This window comes from Marmota marmota, unplaced genomic scaffold, assembly GCF_001458135.2.
Source record: "Marmota marmota marmota unplaced genomic scaffold, marMar, whole genome shotgun sequence".
Taxonomy (NCBI): Eukaryota; Metazoa; Chordata; class Mammalia; order Rodentia; family Sciuridae; genus Marmota; species Marmota marmota.
The window spans coordinates 7,746,563-7,772,385 of NW_026000051.1; the positions used below are offsets into that span (position 1 = coordinate 7,746,563).

Below are 25,823 nucleotides of genomic sequence, written 5' to 3' on the forward strand. Positions count from 1 at the left end.
TCTCAAGTCCCTTTGTGCCACAGTGAGAGACCTGGGCTCTCTGCTGGTTACCTGGGATGAGCCCCTGACTGACCCAGGTCCCAGGAGCTAATTGGACACATGCCTAGCAGCACCATTCCAGTGCCCGCTCAGCACTCAGGAGGGATGGGAATGGGCATGCATTTCTCCTGTCTTCCCTGGGCCAGTCTGTGGTCACCACCTCCCTTCTTCCCTCCCAACAGAGGCTTGACCTGGGCAGGAGCGAAAGGAGCCTTGGGATGGCAGTAGCCTTGAAGCTTGCCCACCCATACAACAAGCTCTGGAGCCTGGGCCAGGATGACATGGCCATCCCCAGCAAGCCCCCTGCTGCCTCCCCTGAGAAGCCCTCAGCCCTGCTTGGGAGCTCCCCGGCCCCGCCTCACAGGCCCCAGACCCAGGACAACAACCTGAACCCCAGCAACAAGGAGGAGGCTCCCACCCCGACTTCAGGCAGTATCACCATTCCCCGGCCACAGGGCAGGAAGACCCCAGAGCTGGGCATTGTGCCTCCACCACCCACTGCCCGCCTGGCCAAGCTCCAGGCTGCCAGTGGCACCCTCGGGGACTTTTCTGCAGAGCGACTACAGACAGATCGGGAAAAGCGAGCTGCCCCAAGCCCAGCCTTATTCCCAGGGCTTCTCCCCAGTGTTGCCCCCCAAGGCCCCACAGAACTCCTGCAGCCACTCAGCCCAGCCCCAGGGGCTCCAGGCACAGGCAGCGATGCCCTGCTCGCCCTCCTGGACCCCCTTAACACAGCCTGGTCAGGCAGCACTGTCCCGCCATACCCTGCTGCCCCAAATATGGCCACCCCATTCACCCCACAGTTCAGCTTCCCCCCCATGGGGACCCCTACCCCTTTCCCACAGCCACCGCTCAACCCCTTTGTCCCATCTGTGCCAGCAGTACCACCCACCCTGCCTTTGAGTTCTACACCTTCCAGGCCTTTCGGGGCCCCTCCAGCTTCTCTGGGGCCGGCTTTTGCACCCAGCCTACTACTGTCCAATTCTGGCTTCTGTGCCCCTCATAGGTCTCAGCCAAACCTGTCTGCCCTCTCCATGCCCAATCTCTTTGGCCAGGTGCCCGTGGGCGCCCACACCAGTCCCCTGCAGCCACTCGGCCCTCCAGTAGTTGCCCCGTCAAGGATTCGAACATTGCCCCTGGCCCGCTCAAGTGCCAGGTCTGCTGAGGCCAAGCAGGGGCTAACTCTGAGACATGGAGACCCCCCACTCCTGCCTCCCAGACCCTGTCAGGGCCTGGAGCCAGCACTGCAGCCCTCTGCTCCTCCAAAGGCCAGAGACCCCTTTGAGGATTTGTTACAGAAAACCAAGCAAGATGTGAGCCCAGCCCCAGCCCCAGCCCCAGGCTCCGTGGAGCAGCTCAGGAAACAGTGGGAGACATTTGAATGAGATATCCTGAGGGTTAGGGCCAGCTGGGCCCAAGTGCTGCCATCCAGTGTGCGGCTCCCCTCTGCCCAGGTTCTGCTGGTGGGAAGGGATGGGACCTGCTCTCTACCCTCCCCCTCCACACTATCCATCTCTGAGGTCCAGCCCTGGGGAACGGTGCCAGTCGCAGCCTGGGAACTATCCCAGCTCCTAGGCGCCCGTCCTACCTTACTCCCATCCTCCTCAGCACCCTGCTTGGGTTTTGCACTAGAGAGGTCAACAGGGTGGCCACTGCCCAGACCCCTCCTGCTCACTGTCTCTTCAGAGACACCCATGCAGCCATGAGGTTCAAGGCTGCTTCTCTGAAGCCCAGAACTCCTGTCTGTCCTTTGACCATCCCAGCACCCCCAACAGGCACAGGTGTCGGTATCACCCAGCTTGTCTGCACCAGTATAGATGGCTTCAGGGCTGGAAGTCAGGGCCCCTCCTGGACTGGAGGAAATCCCTGGTGGTCATCTCCAAACCCCTTCTAGCAATACTGCACTCATGCTTTCATGAGTCTGCCCCAAGCCCCAAACTTCGGTTGTTTCCACGAGCCAAGGGAACTCGGGGCCACTTTCGATGGCCAAACCCAGCCCCAACCAGCTCAGCAGGGGGTCTGGGAGCACCAGCAACTCTTGATTTGTAGAAGAAAAAAAGAAGCCCACAAATCCAAGTATCAGAAGTCAGCTGTCATCCCCATACCTCTGAATTCTCCTGTGTCTCCAATCACTGTCAAAGCTGGGACTTGGCTGAGCCTCCTAACACTTGGGGCTTCGAGGGCAGAGTTGAGCAGCAGCAACCCAGATTCCTGCTCACAGGCCAAGCCTAATGCCACAGACAGATGCCTGGGCTCCCTGGAGCAGGGACGCCCCTTGAAGGACTTTCATGGAATGGACAAACGTGCCCCTCTTAGCCTGGGGCAGGAGGAAGCCTAGAAACCAGCCCCTCCCACCTGCCTCAAGCTTCGCGCCAGCACAGAAATTCCTAAGGCCAAAGTTAAATTGAAATATTTTGTTATTGTTTCTTTTATCTTTCTTTTCTTTTTTACTTTATTGATTTGATAAATCTTGAAAACTGATTCCTTTCAATAAACCAAGTTAAAATAAGACCCAACCATTTAAGAAAACAACCATCTGAGACATACAGGAAATTGTGAGCATTTTGACCTGATTTCTCATTTCCTATTTGTGAATGGTCAGACACAGTCCCTCTCCCCTCTGCCTGGGGGTGTCTGACAGGGTCAAAGGGGTCCCTGGAGGTCCCCATCACTCCAGGGAGCTTCCTCCACATCTGAGAGGCTGGGAAGCCACTGCCACTGCTCATAAGTCAGTGATGCCTGGCCTCCTGAGTCATTTGACCCCAGAATAACAAGTTTCTCCTATCTTGGTAATGTTCTGTGGTTGCTGGGGAGCCAGGTCTCACCTGGGCCACATGGGTCCCTCCTTCAGGCACTCAGGTGTATCGGCACAAGTCCCAGTTCCACTCCTCTGCCCTGGGCAGACTCCAGGCCCCATTAAGGACAGGGAAGCCCCCCACAGAGGGGGCAGAAGATGAACAGAGGCACTGGGTGGCCCAGGAAGCAGAAGGCACCCCGCAGTTCCCCTGGTTGTGCTGGGTGGCTGCTGTCATGTGCTCCCTGTTCACATGAGCACCGATGTCTTCTTCGCTGGCTGGACGGAATTTACAAACCCAAGGATGAACTTTGTGTGAATTCAATAAAGTCTTGGGGAAAAGGCTGGAATACTTGTGTCCTTGAAGGAAGCTCTGGGGGAGGGGAAGCCCCCTGAGCAGACCCTTGGCCATCTTCTCCATCCCTCATACAAAGGTGGAGGCCAGGTGAGGGGCAGAATTTGCCCTTGGCCAACTCCAACACCTGTGCCCATGGAGCTCTGAGCCAGTTACCCACTTCCCTCCAGGCAGAGCATGGTGTGGACTGGTGACAGTCCACACAGTCCTGCTGGGAACACGAAGCAGGGATACAGCCACCAACAGTGCCAAGGGCACCCAGGCTTCAGGACAGAACAAGTTCAAAGAGACACCTGGAAAGTCACCCCCACAGATCTCTCACCAGCAAGGGCAGAGCCTTGGATTGGACAGTGCCCTAGTTGGGCACTAAAGTTTGGAGGAGAGATCTAGACCAGTCACCCACAGTGGCCAAAAAAATTAAGTTGAAATGTGATTTGTCTATATGTTGGCATTCCACATGAAGTGTCTCTTCTAAGAAGTCTGCAGCTAGCACAGGTTTCAAATCTAGGACTTCGGTAACCCATCTGAGGGGCCAACTTGCCCTCTCCTCTCCCAGGGTCATACAAAGACCTAGGGAAAGGCAGCCCCACCTCCTACAGGATAAGGCCAAACAGCCTGGTGTTCAGGGCTCTCAGCTTCAACTGAGCCTCAAGTGCCCCCAATCCTATGCCTTCTAGAGATGGCTGAGACCTCAAGGGGCGCCAGGTAAAGTCAGCCTCCAACTTCGAAGCGTAAAATATGTGGTCTGGCCTTGGCACTTGGAGCCCACAATCACAGAAGGTGCTAGCCTGGGAAACGAGGACGAAAGAGCACATCTCCGGGTCACGGGGGGACTCCATGAAGCTCAGAGGAAGCCAGGCCCTCAGGAGGGTGTCCACTCGGATCCAAGGTCACAATGTGCTGAGCCATGTCAGGATGTAGCAAATTCTTCATGAGTCCGCCTCTGAGGGCCCGGCCCCAACACAGTCTGAACTGAAGTTTGCAAACTCTGAGGGCTTCCTTCCAGTCCTTTCCCTGAGTCATCCCAACAGCCAGACACTCAGGAGACTGGCCTGCAGGCATAAGAGCAGCCAGGGTTGAAGAACTAGGTAGGTTTGTGAGGGCTGGGGAGAAGGGGGCACTGCTCCTTCCTCCCAGTGCCCCTCTGGCCTCCTTGCCAGGCCCCTTGCTCTAGTTAGGGGAGACAACACCTCCTGATACCTAAAAGGAAACCCAGACAGTCCTTCACATCAGATGGCAGTTTAACAACTTTCCAAATTCTTTCCCCCTTGCTAGCCCCTCGATCCTCACAACAGCCCTTGTGAGGTAGGCAGGGGGCCCTCCTGTTTCTACAAATGATCAGTCAGGCGGGAGAGCTCAGGACTCGGGTCCTCTGCTTCAGCTGGCCTGCCCTGCACAGACGCTGGGTCCAGGGGTCTGTGCTTCCCTTGTGGGACTGGCTCTGGCACCAGAGACAGATCTGTCTAAAGGATCTTGCTCGGCCTCCATGAACTCCCTCCACCCCCACCCAGTCTCCCAGCTGTCTCCAAGGCACGGGCTGCCCTTGGAGGTGAGAGAAGGGGCCAGAATTAAAGATCTGATGCTTGGACAAGCCCTGGACTGGCTTCTGCAGAACATGCAGCCTTGGCTGCCCCTGCCCCAAAGCTATCCAGGGTATCCACACCCCCAGAGCAGCCACCCCCCCCATGGGATCATCTGCTCCCACCCACTACAGTCACAATCACCTATATAAGAGGCGGTGGACACATCCGTGACCTCGTCAGAGCACTCACAGTGGAATCTGTGGGGCTGCACGTCCCCCCCACACACACACTCCTGGCACACCATGGGCACTCATTGGTGCCCTCCCACTCACAGCTGAGCATCTGCCAAGGCAAATCCCGGCAGGTCAGGTGGCAAAGCTCACACCTCACAGGCCCCTCTCTGCTTCCCTGAGTGGCTCCCCTGTTCCTCAGTCCACGATGGGGCAGAGGCAGGAGCTGCCAGCTATGGGACACTCCCAGTGGTTGTCTGGGCCCTGTAGTGGCCTCCTTGAGTCACCAGGTGGAAATCCTGCAGGATCTCTGGGGCCTGGCATGAGCAGCCAGGCTGGTCTAGATAAGTCTCTCTTCGGGTGGCACCTTGAGAACACTGTCCATCTCCAGCCGGGCCCCAGCCACCTCCTGCTGGCTTGGGCTATAGGTGCCTTCTGACTGGCGGCGTTTTCTGGCAGCCAAGATCCCTGAGAGGAGGCCCAGGAGGAGGAGGAGGAGGCAGGCACAGGCAGCAGGCACAGCTACCTCCAGCAGCGGGAATGGCAGTGGCAGAGGCAGGCCTTTCTGCAAGAAGACAGAGAAGGCACAAGAACTTGCTCAGAGAACACCTGGCAGGAGAACTGTTTTCCCAGGAAATGGTGAGAGACCCAACCCAGGGCTAGGCAAGCAGGGGGCCAGCAAGCCACCTGTCAGAACCACCACAAGGGGGCGCTGCACAACTGAGGGGCTGTGGCTGGAAGGACAGAAAACACACTCATTGAACGCTCAGCACAAGGGCAGCACTGACCCTACAATGGTCTGATGAAGCAGGAGGGGGAGCAGGGACAGGTAGCAGACGGCAAGGTCAGAATCCACCAGGGCCTGCCAGTCCAAGGGGGCTCCTCTGACAGTTTGTCCCTGGGAGAAGCAGGTCAGTTTCTAGGGGCCAGCAAACCTCCTCCCCATCTCCAATCACAGATCCCCCCAGGATGTCCCTATTTAGATTCTACATGCCTGGAATTCTGAAGTCCCAGGAATCACAGGATTCCAGAGCCTCAGAGTCTCAGTCCTGCCTCTATACCTTGAGGCGTCTCAGCCCATTGTGACCTGGATCTCCAAAGCCAGCACCCAGCCCCGAAGAAGCTGCCCCAAAACTATAAAATTCATGCCAGTCCTGGGAGGACCTCTCAGACCTCCACCCAGGCAGGCCCTTTGGGGACAGCTGTAAAGCCATTTCCTCCCCACTGCCTGGGAGGAGGGTGAGTAGTTAGGGTCGCTAGAGGCTATAAAAGTTCAACTTGAAAGGGACCATTCCCCATAAGCAAAGGGATCTGCAGTTTATGACCCGGGCTGCCAGAAGCCTGTGGAGATCAAGGCTACACCTCAGACTGAGCTTCCTGAGCCCCCTCCCAGCAGCCCCCGTGGTGGGCCCACTGCTCCTCCAGTGCCAGTTCTACCCCAGGGCTGGGATGCTGGGCGCCTTCTCAGTTGGGCCTCACTGGGGTCAGGGACATACACTTTTATAGTGGCCAAACCTCTCTGGTTCAGAATCCTGGGCTCCTCAAATCTTCCTGGATCAGAAACCCTCTAAGATTACAGGCTCTAAGATTCTGTGGGCCCTAAATTCTCATCCCAAATTGGACCTGGCAGACCCCAATGTTCCCACTGTCATTCCCCTAGGCACCGTGCCTGGCCAGGAGCCTCATTGACAGATGGTGGGCCCCCAAGAATCTCCTAGATGAAACCACCTCCTGCGGGCAGCATGGAAGGGGCCTGAATCCCCTAGCCTGTTCCTCCTCAGCCATGACAAGGTTGGCCCAGAAACAACTCTACAAATGTCCTATACACTCTGCCCCCAACAGCATGGCACTGAAGTTCAGGCAAGCCTGTCAGGGCACTCCTGCACCCTGGGCATCACTCACCACCACTTCGCAGAACTGGCCGGAGAATCTGGTGCTGCAGATGCATTCATACGCCCCATCCACTTTCCGACAGGTGCCCCCATTCAAGCAAGGATTGGCTTCACAGGGCGGTGTGGGGTTCTGACACCTGGAGAGGGAGGAATGCTGAGCGTCCCTACTCCCAGGGCAGCCCCATGTCCTCCAGCTGCTCTAGCACGCTCCCCAACCATCAAAGCTCATCCATCACCTGTCCCCAAGCATTTTCTTGCTCAGCTGAACCCTGCGGATGTCTATGGTCACCCACTTGGACCTAGCACTCATGACCCAAAAGGACTCTGACTGTGAAAATGACAGGAGATCGTGTGGAAGGACAGGTGCCCAGGGACACCGACCCCACCTTCTGGAGCCCCAAAATCTGCGCTTCTGCTGTCCCCACCTGACATGGGGGGGGGGGGCTGAGGACTGAGCTCACAAAAGCCAGCAGATCACTACTGCCCAGCAGGCCTCGGCCGAAAGGATGGTCTGGGAAGCCCAGAAGGAAAGGACTCCGGTTACAGTGGTGGGATGCCTGGCACTGTGACACAGCCAGTGAGGGAGGAAGTGGTGAGTGATCATCCCCACTTCCCCTACCTGGGCTGCAGGGACCCAGGGGCCACCATGCCCAGCCCTCCACACCTGAGTCCACCTCCCAGTCTCCCGACCTCCACACACACCTCTGGCCAGCAAAGCCCTTCTGACAGCTGCAGTTGGTGCCTGGGGGTCCGCCCTCACAGGTGCCACCATCAAGGCAGGTGACGTTGAAGCTGCATTCCTCCAGCAAGAGAGGCGTCCTGGGGAGAAAGTGCGAGGCTGCACCCTGGCCCTCTGGCCCTCTGCACCCGCCCAGCTAAGCATGGTGCTCTCATCTTTGGAATTCAGCCCTCCACATGGGTCAGGGAAGTCGTATGGGTCAGGGAAGCCATGTCTGGGTGGGAGGGAGGGGACCCAGGGCTGCCATTCTGCTGCTCAGGCCCCACCCACAACACCTACACAACCTGTGGGCAGGGCAGGAACATTTCCTGAGTCTCAGAGGCCTTTAAGAAGCCCGGTGGGAAGGACTTGCAGGGGTGACAAAAGTCCTACCCCCAGGGCAGCCCCATGTCCTCCAGCTGCTCTAGCCTGCTCCCCAACCATCAAAGCTCATCCATCCCCTGTCCCCAAGCATTTTCTTGCTCAGCTGAGCCCTGCGGATGTCCATGGTCCTGGCCCTCTGGCAGAATGCACCTCTCTCCGCTCCTGACCTGGGAGACCAGGAGGCGTGAATATCACTGCCCCCTCGAGGTCATAGGCTACCGACTGCGGCCCCCCAGACAGCAGCATTATTTGAAATTCAAATTTAGCTGGACGTATCTTAACCTCTGTTTGATCCTTCAGTGCAACCAACTGAACTATCACCCCACTTCACAGATAAGGGCGAGGAGGCTCAGATAAGAGAGGCGATGACCCCGGACTGGGCAAATCTGCTGCCTCTTTGGAGACTCTTCTGCCCCTCCCATCATTCCAGGGGTTCTGCCCTCACCCAACCCGACCCAGGTGAACCTTCGGTGCCCTCAGGCACAGGTCTCCAGGCTTTCCGCACCTGCAGCGCAGGCCCACGAAGCCCGGTGGGCAGCGACACTCAAAGTGGCCGTTTGGGCGCGCGTGACAGCGTCCGCGGGCACAAGGCGCGGAGCGACAAGGGTCGGCTGGAGCCTCGCAGCGCGGACCTTCCCAGCCCGGGCCACAGGCGCAGGCGAAGGCGTCAAAGAGGTCGCGGCAGGCGCCACCGTGCAGGCAGGGAGAGGACGCACACACCGGCGCGGCCCAGGCAGCCAAGGCGCGGAGCAGGCGATCCCCGGCCAGACCGCGAAGTGCTCTCGGGGACCTCGGGGACACGCCGGGCCGCGGTCCTGCCAGAGGCAATGGGAGGCCGCCGATCGCCACCCGCCCAAGCAGCCGGTGAAGTTCTCGGCCAACAGGACGTGCGCAGCGTCTGGGCCCTGCAGGAAGTCCAGGTGACCCGCCAGGCCGCGCAGCGCCACAGGTGTCGCGGCGCTGTCCAGCCACAGCAGCCAGCGCGAGGCGGCGGCCGCCGGTTGTTCCATGGCCAGGCGCACTCGGTGCCAAGCGCCATCGGCCACCCGAGGCCCGGGAGCGGGCAACACTGCGCCTGACACACCGCGGCCGCTGCGCACGCTGGCAGCCAGCGAGCCGTTGCGCACCGCCAGCCAGAGGCCAGCCTGGGCGCCAGCTGAGGCGCGCAGCAGCCCGGCCTCGGTGTCACGCGTACGGAAGGCAAGCGCAAGCCCGCTGAGCCGGTGCCCTGACGACATGTTGTGCCCACTGAACGCAGCCGGGGGGCCCTCCTGGAACGTGGCCTCAGCCACACCTGCGGAGAGAGGAAGAGAGCTTGGGAAACGACTCAAGGGACCTTCTCCAGAGATGCCATCTCTCCCGCCAGCATGCAGGTGGTACTGTCTGTTGCCCCATTTCAGGGCCATGATGGGGGCTGGGCACACCTACCCACCTATCCACCTACCATCCGTCCAGGAAACTACAGTGGTCCCCTACCCTATCCCGTGCACTCCCTACCTCTGGGGTGTCAGTTCTGGAACAATGCTGAGAAGACAAACCAAGATGCAACCCTGCCCTTGAGGTCATAGGCCCAATAATATTACCTGCCCTTCCCTCTCCCTGAAGCTCCTCTGTTTCATCAAGGAGGCTCCCTTTGGCAGACAGGCATCTTTATACGTGGGCACAATATCTTTATTTTGTTTATTTATTTTTATGTGTTGAGGATCAAACCCAGGGTCTCACACGTTCCAGGCGAGCGCTCTACCACTGAGCCACAACCCCAGCCCAGCCAGGCATCTTTTTAAAGTACCTACTTAAAACCTCCAGTGACTCCCTACTGCCATTAGGACTTGCCATGCCTAGAATTCAAAGGGTCTGGAACTTCACCCCATTTCCTGTTGCACCCCTCTGTCCTTGCCTTTCAAAGGTTCTGGTAGACCTCAGGATCTTTCCTCTCCCTGAAATGTCCTTCCCTGAGGCTCCTCAGAGTTTGCCCTGGAAAACCCAGCACCTGCTTGCCTCCTCCAGAGAGCCGGTCCCAGTGGAGGTGCTAGCCCACCACCATGGGCTGGGGTTGGCATTCCTGGTCCATGGTGCAGCATCCCCTCCCCCAAAAGATATAACCAGCACAAGTACCCAACACTGCCCAGAGCACAAACTCACAGACAAAGCCCTCCGGGACTTCCTCACAGGTGGCAGGTGGGAGGCAGGGCTGGCTGGGGCACCATAACTGCTGGGCACATGTAGGCCCCGTGAAATTGCCAGGGCAGGTGCACTGAAAGTCATTCCAGGTGACAAGGCAAGTTCCACCATTGAAACAGGGATCAGGCTGTGGGAGAGTGGAGGGAGAGGCAGCTCAGGCCCGCAGTTGGCACCATCCCCATAACCATCATATAAGCAGTTCTTCATTGAGCATCTACTAAGACACATGACCTCCTCACGGACACACAGGGAGAGCCAGGCACAGCAGCATGTGCACCTTCAGTCCCAGCCACTCAGGAGGCTGAGGCAGAAGGATCACTTGAGCCCAGGAGTTTGAGACTAGCCTGGGCAATATATTGAGACCCCATTTCAAAACAGGAAAGAAAAAAAAGTCACCATCATCCCCCATTTTACAGATGAGGCTCAGAAAGGTGAAGCCACTTCCTGAGTCACCCAGCCCATTAACTAGAAGAAGTGGAGTTCACACCCAGACTATTCAATTCCAGAGCTGGTACTTTGTTCATAAACACAGAGGGTCCCTTTCCTCCATCTCAGGCAGCCTCTGTCTAGGTCAGGGTGACTGTCTCACACAGGGACTGGGTAGGGGAGGCACAGGGACCACCAAAGAGTAGGAGCGGCAGGGTGGAGGGAAGTGAACGCAAACCTTGCTCTGCCACTACAGCACTGGGATCACGGGCAGGTCACTTCTAGTCTACTTCCTCCTTAGCAAAAGGACAAGCCAGCCCCCAGGGACACAGAACAGATCCAGAGTAAAGAACCCACACCCGGGCACTCACACTGCACGTGTCCTCAGAGACGCAGCCCCGGGTGAGGTTCTGGGCCTGGCCGCCCAGCTCACTGAACTGACTGGAGTTCTCCGGCCGCAGTGGAAAGAAGGGGAGGTGGAGGCCATTGAGTCGCAGGTCCTGGAGACAGCCTCGGAAGGGCCCGCCCCAGGGCTGGGTGTCAGCAGGGAGAGGCCTCCCCCCCACGTGCACCTGCTGGCCCACGTCCTGCAGTTGGTCAGGCCCGAAGCTGAGTGTCACCAGATGACGGAGCCCGTCGTCCCAGCGCCCAGGCAGTGGCACAGCAGGACTGCCCAGTGCCTCTGCCCAGACCTGGCCCTCCCTCAGGAAGACCGTCAGGCCAGCAGCCGAGGCGTTGGCAAACTGGAGCAGCAGGCCGGCAGGCTCCCGAGTGCGCAGCAGGAAGGACACGGTGAGGTTGGGGCCTGGCAGCTCAGGGAGCAGGAAGGAGGCCGCGCTCGGGGTGCCCCCCAGGCCAAAGGTGGCAGCAGGAATCTCTGCAGGGAGACAGTGCTGGCGTGAGGCCGGCAGGTCGGAGCCCGGTGTTAGGCGCTGCCTTTCCACCTGGGTCTTTCCTCACCGTCAGCACACGTGGGTCCGCTATGAGGCCGGGGGCAGTCGCAACGGAAGTGAGTCCACAGATCCATGCAGGCACCTCCATGGGCACAGGGCAGAGGCTGGCACTGCTCCTGGCGCTCACAGCCCAAGAAGACATTGTCACTGAGATGCTCAGGCAGCAGAAGGTGCCCGTCCACATACACATCTTGGAGGCAGCCAGCAAAGGCCAAGCTACCCAGCTGCGTAGAGCCGGGCCCAGGAGGCCGGGGGGCCACTGAAGCTGTGGGACTTGGGACCATAGGACCAGAGGCCACACAGAGATGGGAAGGGCAGCCCTCATGCCACAGTCGCAGCTCCAGGTTCCCCAGGCGCAGTGCCACCTCCACCTGGTGCCAGTGGCCATCGTTCAGGGTGAGGTCTGGCAGACTCAGGACAAGTGCATGGGTACCATGGCTCAGTGTGGCTTGAAGTGTGGCCCCCACCAGTGCCAGCTCCAAGCTGCCCTGGGTGTCAGTTCGAGTAGCCAGGGCCCCAGCAGGCAGTGTGGTACGAAACCTCAGTGCCAGACCCAGAGGGCCACCAGCTGGCACTGATGCCCACACGGGGCTTCCAGCTACCACAGAGAAGGTGGTATTCTGGCCACAGAAAGGCCCATGGGTACCGGGGGGGCAGTGGCAGACATAACTGTGGACCCCAGACTTGAAGGTAGGGATGCAGGTGGCAGCGGGTGGGCAGGTGTGGCCCAGGCAGCCAGTGAGCTGCACAGAGCAGGCATGTCCACCCCAGGGCTCTGGGCACTGGCAGATGTAGCCTGCCACAGCATCGGCGCAGGTTCCACCATGGAGACAGGGCCCTGACAGGCATTCGTCCACGTCTTCCTGACACGTCAGGCCTTCAGGAGAGACCAGGCCAAGACTCAGTAGCGCCCAGGGCCAGAACCACATTCTCAACCCAGAATGTGCGTGCCTCTTGTGGTGTGAACCTCCATCCCTACCAGCCAAACACTTCCCAAAGGATCTCTTCTCGTCCCTGCAGTCCTTTATAGGCCCAAATCCAAGATTCCCCTTCCCTTGCCATGTCTGGTGAGTCCCCCTGCCCTTGATCCCTTAAACATCCTCCATACCCTCTTCCCCCGCCTCATGTCTCCTGCCTCGCCAGCTTCCTGGGACACAGTCCAGCAGCCTCCAGCTCACCTGCCTCAGAAGCCCCTCTCCCATCTGCCCCAACCAGAGATCTACTCCTGAAATAGCACCCGGGAGCTCCCTCTGCTTCTTCAAGTTCAGTTGCTCACCCAGGCATTCACGCATCCGGAGTCCACGGGCTAGGCCCTACCAGGATCTCAAGCCTCAATTCTGCTCCCTAAAAGCCTTGAATTTCCACTTCCTCCAAGCATTTCCCGGAAATTCCTGCCTTGGGAGCTTTGCTTATTCCATTCCCTCATCCTCCATTACTCTACTTTTCAAATTTCTACTAACCCTGCAAAATCCAACTCAGAGCGCCCAGGGCCTTTCCAACCCAAACAACTCTGTCACTCCCCACTCCCAGGGACAACTCCCCAGAACCCTGTAGGCAAAGTTTTCTGTTTATTCAGATACATCTCCTCCGGGGACCTGAACGTCTTTGGTGCCCAATAAAGGACATTACTTTTGTGGGCAGTGTGATAAAATGGAAGGGTGGGGTTTGATTTATGCACCTGGGGCACATTGGGCCATCCATCCCCAGGCTTGTCCCCTCGGTTCCTCTTTTCCAGTGTCCCCTGCTGGCTATATGGGACCACCTCATCCTCTTCTCCAGCCTCCCCACAGGTACACTGGCCCCAGCTTGAGTCAGGAGGCCATAGCCCAATGCCAGCTTAGTCAGCTCCACAGAACAAACCCAGACAAGCCCTGCCCCAAACCCAGCTGGAGGAATCCACACCCAAAGCAGCCACCAGGATTCGGAGCCCAGCCCCAGTCAGCCTGAAACACAGCCACCTCCTGGGAACCACCAGCCACCTGCCCCAGCTTCCCCCTGGCCCCCGTCCTCCATACCTGCCAGGAGCCACAGACCCCCCAATAAGGGGTGCAGAACCCACAGCCACATTGCAGTACCCCACAGATGGGCTGAGAGTGGTGGCAGGTGCCGAGGCTCGGGAGCAGAGCTCCCTGCCTGGCTGCCTGCCTCCTCCTGAGTCTGCTCAGGAATGCCAGGCGCTGGCCTCCCCCACACACAGAGCTGCCAAAAGGGAGGATGGGCCAGGATGCCAGCCCCACAGCCAGGACCTCCTGCTAAACTCTGACCTCAGAGATCTGCCCTCCCAGTCCCTGGTCAGCTGAGCTCAACTGGGAAGGAGTTGGGTTCCCACTGACACTGGTGAACCTGGCGGTCCTGGGCCTCTCTAACCTCCATTGCCTCCTCTGTGAGATGGGGACTCTAAACCCTCCCTCATTGGGCTGTGGCAGTGAGAAGCAGGATGCCCAGAAAATGCTTTCCAGAGTCCTGGCATGCAGTGGGTCACCCACTCCTAGAGGACTCAGGGGACCTCAGCCAATGGAAGCAGCAGATGGGCTTGCAGGGCTCTCAGAGCACTGGCCACTAGGAGGGGATGCTGAGCCCCAACATCTTTGGTGAGTGAGGGCAGGAGGAATGGTCGTGATCACCACCGCCTTCCTCAGGTCAGGGGAGCCCCAGGAACCTTGCAGGGGGAGAAGGCAGTTTGCCCAGAAGGAATGCAGGAGGTGTGGGGGAGGCGCACACATTCCAGAGGGGGTGGGGACACTGGGAGTGTGCGCCATTCCTCAGGTTCACGCGTGTCTATGTGTCTGCATCTGCATGGACCCAAGGCAGGGAGAGAGGTTTGTGCCTAACAGGCCCTACTCCCAGAGGAAAAGCTTGCTCTGTCGGCCCCAACTCTCTGCACTCACCCACCTTTCCTCCTCTGTCCTCCTTGGAAACCTCTGGGCCTCAATCAACTCCTTTGTTGTTTCAGTCTCATCCTCTTCATGATGCCCCAGACAGCCTCAGTCCTGACCCCCTGTCTAGGGATCCACACCTACCCCTCTCCTGGCCCCCAGCCCCCGGACCACCAGCCCCAGCGCACTCCAGAGACTGGATGAGCAAGACTGAACTCACCTTCCTCCAGTCAGTTCCCCCAGGGCACCTCCAGTCAGTGTCCCCGGTCAGTGTCTCCCAGGGCACTGGTAGAAGCTCACTAGTGTCCTTGACACCTCCCATTCATGAGGACCTATAGCTGTCCCTTCTAAATACTTCTCAAGTGGACCAGCCCCCTCCCCTCCCACTTCCAAAGCCTGATGGGGCTCAGCCCCCCTCAGCTGTCTGTCACCTGGGCAACTACACCCACCTTCTCCCTCATTTCCTGTCTGTCCCCATCAATCCATACATCAGACAAAAGGGACCTTTCTCATCCAGGCCCGACAACTCTAACCCTGCCCGCCCCCAGTGCCCACCCCACCCCAGTACCTGCATAGCCATCCCCACAGTGGCACTGGAAGCCGTTGGGCAAGTCCTGGCAGTGGCCTCCGTTCAGGCATGGCCATGAGGCACACTCGTCCACGTCCACACTGCAGTCGTCCCCTGCAAGAGGCTTGGCTGAGGCCCCCTGCACCCTCAGAGCCAGACCAGATCTAAAAGGGTCCATTCTTTGGCAAGGGAGCCTGAGGTCCAGAGGGAGGGCTGTTTCAGGCAGGGTGGCACAAGACCACCTGGTGGCAGGGCCGTGGGCGGACTGGGGATCCCTCCCTGGACGTCTGGACACTGGCTGACTGCTCACCCTCAAAGCCTGGAGCGCAGTGGCACAGGAAGCCAGCAGCGTGGCGGAAGCTGAAAGCGCCCGGGAAGGCAGCCTGGGCGCCCCCGTAGAGGGTTGGGTCTGAGCGCTGCAGGCACAGGCCACCGTTGAGGCACGGCCCCGCAGCACACTCGTCCTCATCCACTTCGCACAGCTCTCCGGTGAAACCTGAGGATGCACACGTGGGCATCAGGTCACGCGAGGTCATCAGGCATCTCCCCTCCACTGCCACTAAGCCAGCCCATGGCCAGACAGGGACGACAGCTCTGGATGCAGTCAACAGTGAGGGTCGCTTTGAGGGGCTAGAAATGACCATGGAGACCTGCAGCAGCACATCATTCCTACTATCTTGTATTACCAAGCATGTCGTTTGTGCCAGGTGCTCCACCCCCATTACACCTTCGCCCTCCTCACTGCAAATTGAGGAGTGGGTGCTATTTTCAGCCCCATTTTGCAGATCAGTAAACTGAGGCTCAGGCAGATTGCAGTCTCTCACACACACAGGTCCAAGGGCCCAGATGGCACTGCACGCGCCCCGTTGCCCCTTACCCCCCGCCCACCTTCGCACCCACAACCTACAGCGGCGCCTAGGGTGCATGCATGCACACACCTGGCCAGCAGAGGCAGCGGAAGCTTCCGAGGCCCTCGAGGCAAGACGCGTTGTTGGCACAGGGGCCCGATGTGCACTCTAGCACCTCCTCCTCGCAGCGCGCGCCCTCGTAGCCCGTGCCTGAGCAGTCACACCGGAACCTGGGGCGAACCGGCCTAAGTGAGCGACAGCTCTGCAGAACCCCCCCCCCCCCCCCCGCCCAAGGCACCCGACGCCAATCGCTCACCCGCTGACCAGGTCGTGGCACACGCCCCCATGTGCGCACGGCTGGCTCTGGCACTCATCGATGTCTAGCTGGCAGCTGGCGCCCGCGTAGCCCGGTGCGCACACGCAGCGGTAGGAGCCCACGCCATCCAGGCACGAGCCCCCATGCAGGCAGGGCGCAGAGGCGCACTCGTCCACCTCAGCCTCGCAAGTCACTCCTGGACAGGGGCCGGAGACACAGAGACCCGGAGCTGCTTACCCGAGGGGCAAAAGAGGCCAAGCGGGGGACCTGGGGCAGCTCCAGTTACAAGGAGCCACCTATGAGGCTCTAAAGGGAAGCGCATTTCGCTTGTCGTCCACAGCCTGAGCTGCTGTGGGAAACCCAGGCAGTGGGTACAATCAGGGAACCTCCCCGCCCTCTGGAGCTCCCCGCAGGCTGGGCCCGGAGACCGGAACTCAGTCAATACGTTAGGACTGGCTTTCAATAAGGGTTAACTCAATAAGGGAACCTGATCCTATGAAAGCAAGATCCCGGGTCTGGTCCGGGATGTGGGGAGACAGGGAAGGCTTTGGGGAGTTGGAGGATTGAGGCAGAGGACTGTGGTGAGCAGTTGGACACCAGAAAGAGACTGCAGTGAGTCACCCTGTGCTTGGGTCAGGGGCCTGATACCCAGGGAGGGTGTGCCCCAGGAGCCATGGGGAGCTATGGGTCAGGAGCTATGGGGAGAGTGGAGCAGGTGAGGCAGGAGTGGGGGTGTTGGGACCTGGGCCAGGTAACAGGCTCTGGGCTCATCCTAGAAGCTGTAAGCAGATACATGACAGTCCTATCTACATTTTAGAAGGCTCTGGTGGCTTTGAGAAAAGTGTTAGGAAGGGACCCCACAGAGGAGGGATACTGGGAAAAAAAAAAAATACCCAGGCTGGAAAGGCTGAAGTAAGTAATTTCTGCACTGTTTTTGCTGTAAAACTGACTCCCTAGTCCCGGGAAACCCGCTCACCTGCACAAACCGGGACAGCTGGGTGCCCTCCACCAGGTGAGGGCGGAGATGGAGAAACATGGAGAACCTTATGGTTTGGATAGTCACCCTAGGGTTCAGGGGTCACTGCAGACTCCAGTGGGAGCTGTCCCCTAAGTGAGCTTGCTCATGGGGGCCAGGGACCCAGCTGATTCCTGCTGGAACCCTGCCCTTTCCCAGCTCAGTGAGCACAAAATACACCTTCTCCTTCCCATGACCCTCCAGCCCTACTCCCACCCCCGTGCCAGGGGGAGCCAGGCCCAGGCTGCCTGGAATCCCAACCTCCCCCACCCGGCTCAGAACCGGAAGAAGAAAAATGAGTCACTACAAACACTGCCCCCTCACATTCACCACTCACCCAGAAAGTTACCCAGAGCACCGCACATCTGGGTCACAGGCACCTGCTGGCACCCACACACGTACACTTTCACATGAAAGTATTCAGAGAGCCCAGATACCCGCAGATAATGGAAGATGCAAGAATTCTTTTATGAACGCAAACAGAACTTCAAAGAGGAGACACACAGACAAATGTGACTCACACTCACATCTACCCAGCGAATACGTGCAGACGCTGAGACATCCAAACGGTGAGAAAGATTCAGGGAGCCAGTGTCCCAGAGCCATCTTCACCAGCGGGCCACTCTTCACTATATGCTCCTTCCCCTGGAACTCAGACCCCCCAGTCTGTCTCCCTTGCTCTGAGGTGACTTCAAAACTACCCCTTGCCCTTAATGTCTGAACTCAGGGTTGACCTAGTTCACGTGTCTACACAGTGGACTACAGAAGGCCCAGGACTGGGCCTCGCTGGAAGACCTCCTTCCCAACTTCAGGCCACTCCAAGAAGCAAGATGCTCTCACCTGGGAGCTGGGAAGGGCCTGGGCCCCCCCACCAACACCACCATTCTGGAGGAAGGAACTATGTGTTCTCAATGTCAGCCAGTTTTCTGAGCACTTGTATGTACATTATCCCACTCAAGGCAGCAGGGACCCCTGGGGCCACATCTGCATCACAACTGGAACAAGACCAGGAGTGGGTCTCTATGCTAGGTCTTTGCAAGGGGTCCACATTCCATCCTAAACTGTGCAGGATGTTCTCACTCTAGGACCCTCAAGTGTCTACAGGACAATTTGATACAGGTCTGGAGTGAGAAAATGCTGGCACCACTGGCCAGGGTGTCCTGTTAAAGCCAAACCAGGCAGATCTGCCTGTCTGCTCAGAGTTGCCAGAGATGCCTGAGGGGTCTCCACCCCCTAAGCCAAACTCAGCTCTGGAGAAGGGACAAAAATGTTTGTCCAATGCTCCATACAGGCCAGGCGCTGTGCCAGACCTCAAACACACAGACTCTCACCCCCAGCTGCCAGGTTGGCCTGAGAAGTGTCAATTCTGTGCTAAGTCCAGGAGTGGACACCCGGCACTGCCGGTGCCTGGGGCAGCTGTAGACCCAAGTCAGAATTGAGTCTGTGATGCTTTCCCTGCAAGCCACAGACGGGAGGAGGGATGGGGGCAGACCTCCCCGCAGGGCAGCATACACCATTACCTGCATAGCCAAGGGGGCACTGGCACTCGTAGCGATCTGCCAGGTTGTGGCAGGTGGCCCCATGGTGGCAGGGCCGGGATGCACACTCATCGATGTCCAGCTCACAGTGCGGGCCCTGGAAACCAGGCACGCAGTAGCAGCGGAAGCCATTAGGATGTGGACCCTGGGGCACACACAGAGCACCATGGTGGCATGGCTGAGTGGCGCAGCCTTGAGGCTTCACGGGCCCACAGGTATAGCCACCACTCTCTGTGGCCTGGCACTGGGTCCCTGGAGCACACGGGTCTGAGGCACAGTCACCCCGGGTCTCTGAAGGCACCGTCCCTGCGGAAAGAGGAGACTGGATGGGCGGGGGCTGTGCAGACGCTCCCCTCCCGGTACTCAGCCCAACCCAGACCCAGGAAGCAACACGGGCGTCCACACTCCGGAGCAGGCACGGAGGCCAGCACACCCAGAGCGAGCAGGGTCCCAAGCTGCAGTCGCTCTACTCGGGAACTGGGAATGGCTTTAGGAGTGCCTGCAGAGCAGAGAAACAGGACCAGGGTGTCTGGCTCCGGCAGGATTAAGCAGCAGACACTAACCCTGTGAGCGCCCGTCCCTGCAACGCCCCTGGGCAGGGACTTGGTGCCCATTTTATAAGTGAGGCTCCAGAAAGGAAGCAAAGGCTGGCCGAGGTCACGCAGCGAGTTAGCTTCAATGTGGGGTGCTTGATCCACAATGTGGGGGTCCTCTCTGGGCTTCCTCTCTGCAGGCTGCTCCCTACAGGAGCCCAGGAGGGGGAGGGAAGCAGCCCAGGAGAGGCAGCGCCCCGCCCCCTCCGGCCTGCTGGGGGCTGGTAACTCCGTCGGCGGCGGCGGCGGAAACCTGAGCTCTGAGACCTCAAGCTCGGAAGGGAGCAGCGTGGCCACTTCAAAGCAGGGGAGTGGGCTCCGCCCGCACACCCCTCCCGCTGTCCGCCTGGGGAGCTCTGGAGGAGCCCTGGCCCTCTTTTCATCCCCCACCGGCAAGCCCACCTGCGCCTGCGCAGTGAACACCTGAGCCCGCCACCGCGGGGTTTCTGCACTTGGAGCCCCTCTGTTGAGGGTGGCAACCAGTTTGGAAACCAAGCCCAGGAGAATCCAGCCCCCTCCATTCCCTCCTTCCTCCCCACTCGAAAGCCTGTCGCTAACAGGTTCAAATCCCAACTGAGAAAACTACTAGCTGTGGGACTTTGGACAAGTCATTTCTCCTACTGAGCCTCCGTTTCCCGGTGTGAAAAGAAACAGAATAGTACGTCCCTGGGGACGTGGGAAGTCGGAGGATTCAGTCGGAGGATTCAGAACCTCAGGTCCAGAGCCTGCTCGACCGCAGGGACTCAGCAAGTGGGGGGAAGGGCTTCTAGCAGGAGGCACCCTCCCCCGCCCAGGTTGTCATCCAGACACTGGCCAGGCCCCACGGCCCATCAGGCCCTGCACCCTCCCCTCCCCCACTCCAGCCAAGACCCCCAGATAAGGCTGGCAGCCTCTGGGGCGTCATCCACATTCCAGCAGGCAGGGTTGTTCACTGCCAGACCCCCACGCTCTGCAGCAGACCCAAGCAGGATGGGGACAGTGCAATGGAGAAACACACAGAGGCATTGGGAAACAACTGGCTGTCCAGTCCCACCCTCCAGAGCCCAGAGCACCTGGTGCAACTCAACACGGGGGAGCCCTAGCAGCCCCCAGGGCCAGACACGTGGCAGGGCAGATCTAAAACACTTTCAGGGGAAAAGGGGCCTTCTACCCACACTTTCCCCTTCCAGCTCAGGGCAGGGGCATCATTCCCAGCCCCTTCTCCCAGGCCTGGTCACATGTGTAAGGGCAGGGGCTCCTGGGCATCTCTGAGAGACTTGTGAGTAGTTGGTCATTTTCCTGTTCCTTTTCCTTTTCCTGCTTCTGTGACCAAGCAGTTGATAGGTTCCCCAAGGCTGGATGCCTGGGGAGGGGTGATCACCTGGGGCTGGGAAGATGGTCCTGTGGGGGTGGGAGTGGACCCTGCTCCCTCAGGAAAATGCACAGGTTTTGCACATCAGACAGGCCCAGGTGGTATCCAGAGTGCCCCCAAGTGGCACCCCAAGGTGACGTGTGAAGCCCAGGCACCTGGGGAACCCTCTGCAAGGGGCTATGGTCTTGATGTTCAGAGCTTGCCAGCCTGGTACAGTTCTGGAGCAGGACAGAGATCATGATTCCATTGTGAAGGACCTGGCTGCTGGATCCTGTGCCACCAGGCCCCCATTTTAATTCAAACAGGACAACACCTTCATTTTGTGGCCCAGGGACTCCCCACCCTGGTCTGCAGGAGCTTGCCGCCAGGGCCAAGCGCTGCCTGTTAGGACAGTGGGGACCTGGCTGGGAGACCACACAGACCGGGTGGGTGTTTCTGACAGTCTGCCCTCCCCTAGGGTCCTCCCAGGGTCAGGGACGGAGGGCTGTTACTATAAATGAGGAAGCCCTGCAGGCAGAGTCCAGCCCCAAGGGAGGAAGGAGCTTTAGTCAGAACCAGGCAGGGAGGGAGGAGGCTGCTCATCGAGACCGCCACCTCGCCTGGGCCATCTCCGTCCATCTGCGCGGCTGCGTGGGAGGTAGACAGTGCCCTTCTTCCTTTTTGCAGTTGAGGAAAGGGCGGCTCAGAGATGACGCCACTTTCCAGTCCCATAGCCACCAGGGGCTGGAATCCAAACCTGATTCTCCCTGCTCCAGGGCCTCCACTCCAGGCGGTTCAGAACCACCCAGGACCTGTATCAAGAATGCAGATTCTTGGGGCTCACTCTAGACCTAGAAATTCAGAACCAACAGGCCCACAGCCCAGAATCTGCATTGGATTCCAATCCCTGGAGATCCCTTTGCACACTGAGGAATGCCAACCCCTGTGCTCAGGGGTCTCCAGCTTCCTGGAGTTAGCCCAGGAGGCCAGGCTAGCCCAGGGCAAAGAGGAAGACCAGGCTAGGCCAGGGCAGAGAGGTTGGGAGGGCAGCTTGGCAGGGGAGAGGCTGTCCCCAGGGTCAGACTGGAGGGGCGGGGCCTGTTGCCCCAGCAACTAGGGGCCTGTGCTTATCTTTACAAATCCCTGCTGACCTCTGGGCTGCCTGGGCTGACCTGGCAGGGGAGGGATTAACAGCCACTGCCCCGCCCCTTGAACCCGCCACCTCCCTTGGGAAGGGCAAGGCAGACAATTCATTTACAGAGTGTTTACTATGCGCTCCAGGCTGTGTATCTATTATTATTACAATGTTACACCAGAGGAGGGGGGGGTACCTGTTAAGGAATCTGCTTTCCTTAACTCAAAACAGGTTGATTAAAAAAAAAAAAAAAAAGGTTGATAAACTTGCCAAGGATCATTGTTCCTCCAAAAACTAAGATGTCTTCAGATTTCAGAGAGTCCACATCTGCCAATACATATGAAATTGCCACAAACGTGTTGTCCTCTTAGTACATTCCCACAGTCTCACCCTAGTGTGGAGGTCTCTAAGGTTTTTTTGTTTTTTTTTTAATATTTTTTTTAAGGTGAATACAATATGTTTATTTATTTTTATGTGGTGCTAAGGATTGAACTCAGTGCCTCGCGCATGCCAGGCCAGCGTGCTACCACTTGAGCCATATCCCCAGACCTAAAAGTTTTTCTTAAGAACAGTGGCCCTTGGGCTGGGGATACAGCTCAGTTGGTAGAGTGCTTGCCTCCTATGCACAAGGCCCTGGGCTCAATCCCCAGCACCACACACAAAAAAAGAATAGTGGTCTCAGGAACAGGACTTGCTTAACATGCAAGAGGCCCTGTGCTTGATTCCCAATACAAAAGAGAGAGAGAAGGACAAAAGGAAAGAAGAGCCTCTTGAGAAGAGCCTCTTGTTCACCCAGAACCTTGGTAGCAGGCCTCACCCAGCCCAGTAACTCCCATTTATTTACCCTCACCTGTTACAGATTAAGTTATAACCTCCAACATGAGATGTGCCTTACTAAGGATGGATTTGGGGGAGCTTCCTTCCCTGAGAAGGCAAGAATATTTCTAAGTAGTGACCCGATAGCAGGGATGGGAGTTCTAGCACAGACTGGATAAAACTGTTCCCCTACTATTGTTGGGCCTGGCTATGGCCGGACTCATCCTTATCAGAAAGGGCAAAAATACTCTAAAAAGACAGCAAAGTGTGGAATACTCTTTATCAAAAATGTTCACCTCCCAGGGTAAAAGCCATCGTTCAATGACTAATTGCAACATGGCTGTGGACGATGGAGCATTGCTCTGGGCCTGGCCTTGCACGTCCCCATGTTTCCAAACTGTGTCTCAAAGCACAGAGCGGAAGGCACCTCCTGGAGCAAGGGGAGGACATGCCACCTGTACAGTCCACTTTGAACTACTGACCATAAACTATTATGCGTTTCTGTCTGAAACTGGGGTTCCCTGCCAAAACCAAGTTGGAAAACCACTGCATTGTCCCACTGAAGTTTTGTGATGGCCCTAGGAGTGTGGTTATCCCCATCTTACAAGGGCAGAGAGAGGGGATGTGACTGTAAGGAGGCTTTATGTGAGCCCGCTGTGAAATCTTGGCCCTGCCACACACTAGCTGTGTGATTCTGGGCGAGTTACTGATCCTCTCTGGGCCTATTTACCTCCTCTGTGAATGGGGTCTCAGAGCTGATCTCACAGTCTGTTGGGGAGATTGGATTTGATTGTGTTGCCAGGAGGCACCTGATGACTGATTGACAAACCCTAGATTGTGGCAGACCCAACTCTCTGCAGGTCCTGAGGCTGGGTTGACTGTGTGTGGCTTCCCCTCCCACAATCCCTGCCTCTGTCCCTCAGGCCCCCACCTCCTCTTGTTGGAGGAGGGGCTGAAGGGTAGGGGCCAAACCCTTTGTGATGGGTCCCAGAGTGCTGGGGGGAGGGGGAGATGTGAGAGCCCTCCTACGCCCCATTGTACTCCAAGATGCTTGGTCCTCTCCATAGCAACCTGCGGGCCTCTGTGGCAGAGTGGCCCAGGATGAAGGGGCCCAGCTTAGGGCCTGGCAGGGATGGGCAGCAGAGCCCGGGGCCAGGGCCTTCAGAAATCCCCACCTCGTCTGGGATAGAAATCAGCTTCCAAGTGACACAGTTCCAAGTGCCCCCCTCAGGTGGTCAGGTCTTGGGTACTGGCATCCAGAGATGGCCGTGCAGTGCCCCCACCCCAGGCTTCAGGGATCCCCAGGGCTGGGGCAGCTGACAGATGTTGCAAGGGGAGGCTGCCCCAGAAGCCCCCGTAGGGCTGTGGGGTGAGTGTGTACCTCAGGGACCTTGCCTTCTATGTCCTATCCGGCCCACCTGCCCACCTCAGGTATGTGGGTGCACATTTGAGTGTAAACGCACACAACATCAACATGCATGCATTGGTGTGTGTGTGCATGGCAGTGTGCTGTGCACGACCTGCTCATGTGGTATGTGTGCCCTGTGCACACCCCAAAAGTGTGCACACATGCCTAGGTACCTAGGCATTTCCTCTAGGAGCCCCAGGGAGCCCAGCTCACAAGTCTCTGTCCCTCCCTGATCCTTCCTTCCCCCAAAAATGGGGTCCTCATTCTCCCTGGCAGCCCCCAGGAGGGCATCAGGAACAGGGGTTCCCCTGACTGCAGGGGAGCCCAGACAGGCCCTCCTTGGCTCCCTCTCCCAGCCAGTGGTGACAGGGCGAGGGACTTCCCAGGCCTGCCCCCATAGACAAAGCCTCCCCTAGACCCCCCAGTAGGAATTCCAGGCTCTGTGCGGGAATCCACTTGAACAAAAGCAGAAACCCCTTGGCGAACAGGGGTCCGTCTTCAGAGAGCCCTTCCAACTTGGTCTGGGAATGCCAGAGAGGGCACAACAGGGGACAAAAATGTTCCCAAATCTCCAGCCACCAGCCAAGGACCCAGAGCAGCCCGACCTCCCCCTTAAAGTGCAGGCAGGAATCCACACAAACAGAGGGAGCGCAGGGCAGGCAGGGAGGACGCTCCCTGGGGTCTCCTTCCCTCTTTCCAGCCAATTCACCAGGCTGGGGTCTGCTGCTTCCCACCAGGACCCACATGTCCCTTGCAAAGACCCACTGGACAACTTATACCCCAGTGCAGCCCGGCCCTCAGTTCCCCACATCCACTCACCTGGACACAGCTCATGGGACACCTGTAGCAACTCACAACTTTCACCCCCAACTGCACCCGGCCCAGCACGTGACTCAGAGCAGGCTCTGGGGTAGGCCGTCTCCCAGCAAGTCCCCAGCCCTGCTCCACAGACCCACCTCAGCACCCTTCCTAGCGGCCACAAGGCTCCAGGATTCAGTTTCCCCAGACGCACTCACACCCAACCCAACCCAGGTCCCCAGCCCACTCCTGAAAGCCCCCTCCACACGAAACAGCCCCAGGTCCCTGCAACTCCGGCCTGGCACCACGCGGAGCAGCGGCCCCCCGCCCGGCCGCAGGCCTGGGGTCCGTCTGGGGAAACAGACCCCCGCCCCCCGGGCCCGGCCCCACTCACCAGCCAGGAGGGCGAGCGCAGGGTCCCAGGGCGGCAGCAGCAGCAGCAGCAGGCAGGGGGCCAGGGGCCAGCGCCATGGCAGCGCCGCTCTGCCCGCCGCTGTGGGAGCCGGCGGCCGGCAGCTCGGCACCCCCTGGTCCCTGGAGCAGCACTAATGCGGTGGACAGAGGCCCGGCCCCGCCCCGCCCCGCCCGGCCCGGGGGAGGGTCTGGCCGCTCCTTCCACGCCAGCCCCAGCCGCCGGGGGCAGAGCGTCCCCGGCCCAAGCCCTGACCTTGTCTCCAGGCACCACTCTCCCGCGGGGCCCTCTTCTCTCCAGGTGGTGCCAGCCACTCCCAAGCCCTCCCACTTGGCTTGACCCCCCACCGGGCCAAGGCGCCTCTCCTACTTTCAGTCACCGGCCAGCTCCAGGCCGGCCATCCCCTCAATGTCTCTAGATCCCCTTTCCACTCCCTCTGTCCCAGCCTGCCACCCAGCCCCTCTCCCTGTGGCCCTGTGGAATCAAATCTAGGCCCAGAGCCCTGCACCATGTGGCCCCCTTTTACTAGCCAAATGGAAACTTTTCCACCTCTTGCCTCTCTGTTTGCCACTCCAGAAACCTCACTGCAACCCAAGGCAGCTCATTCTACTGACAGCTTTAAGCAAACTTTCCTTTGCCCCTGCTAGGCAAGCGCTCTACCACTAAGTCACAACC

The 25,823-nt window shown here is 58.7% G+C and overlaps 2 protein-coding genes across 12 annotated transcripts in view; one reads left to right on the forward strand and one right to left on the reverse strand.

Annotated features, from left to right (window-relative positions):
* Dennd1a (DENN domain containing 1A) overlaps positions 1–3,183 on the forward strand; it is a 462,364-nt gene extending 459,181 nt beyond the window's left edge. For all 11 annotated transcript variants that reach the window (XM_048813081.1, XM_048813083.1, XM_048813084.1 and 8 more), the window contains one exon: positions 222–3,183. In XM_048813081.1, the coding sequence (XP_048669038.1) occupies positions 222–1,424 (1,203 nt within the window). In that variant the 3' untranslated portion in view covers positions 1,425–3,183. The remainder of the gene's footprint in view (positions 1–221) is intronic.
* Crb2 (crumbs cell polarity complex component 2) lies at positions 2,439–25,549 on the reverse strand. Its single transcript, XM_048812801.1, is given in 18 exon segments — positions 2,439–5,506; positions 6,844–6,970; positions 7,536–7,652; positions 8,441–8,661; positions 8,663–8,693; positions 8,695–8,729; positions 8,731–8,792; positions 8,795–9,229; positions 10,078–10,243; positions 10,914–11,419; positions 11,503–12,372; positions 14,940–15,053; positions 15,250–15,435; positions 15,878–16,017; positions 16,104–16,299; positions 18,639–18,962; positions 25,131–25,263; positions 25,532–25,549. Coding segments are annotated over 18 exon segments (3,906 nt in total). The 3' UTR covers positions 2,439–5,281.
* Positions 25,550–25,823: the final 274 nt, after the last annotated feature.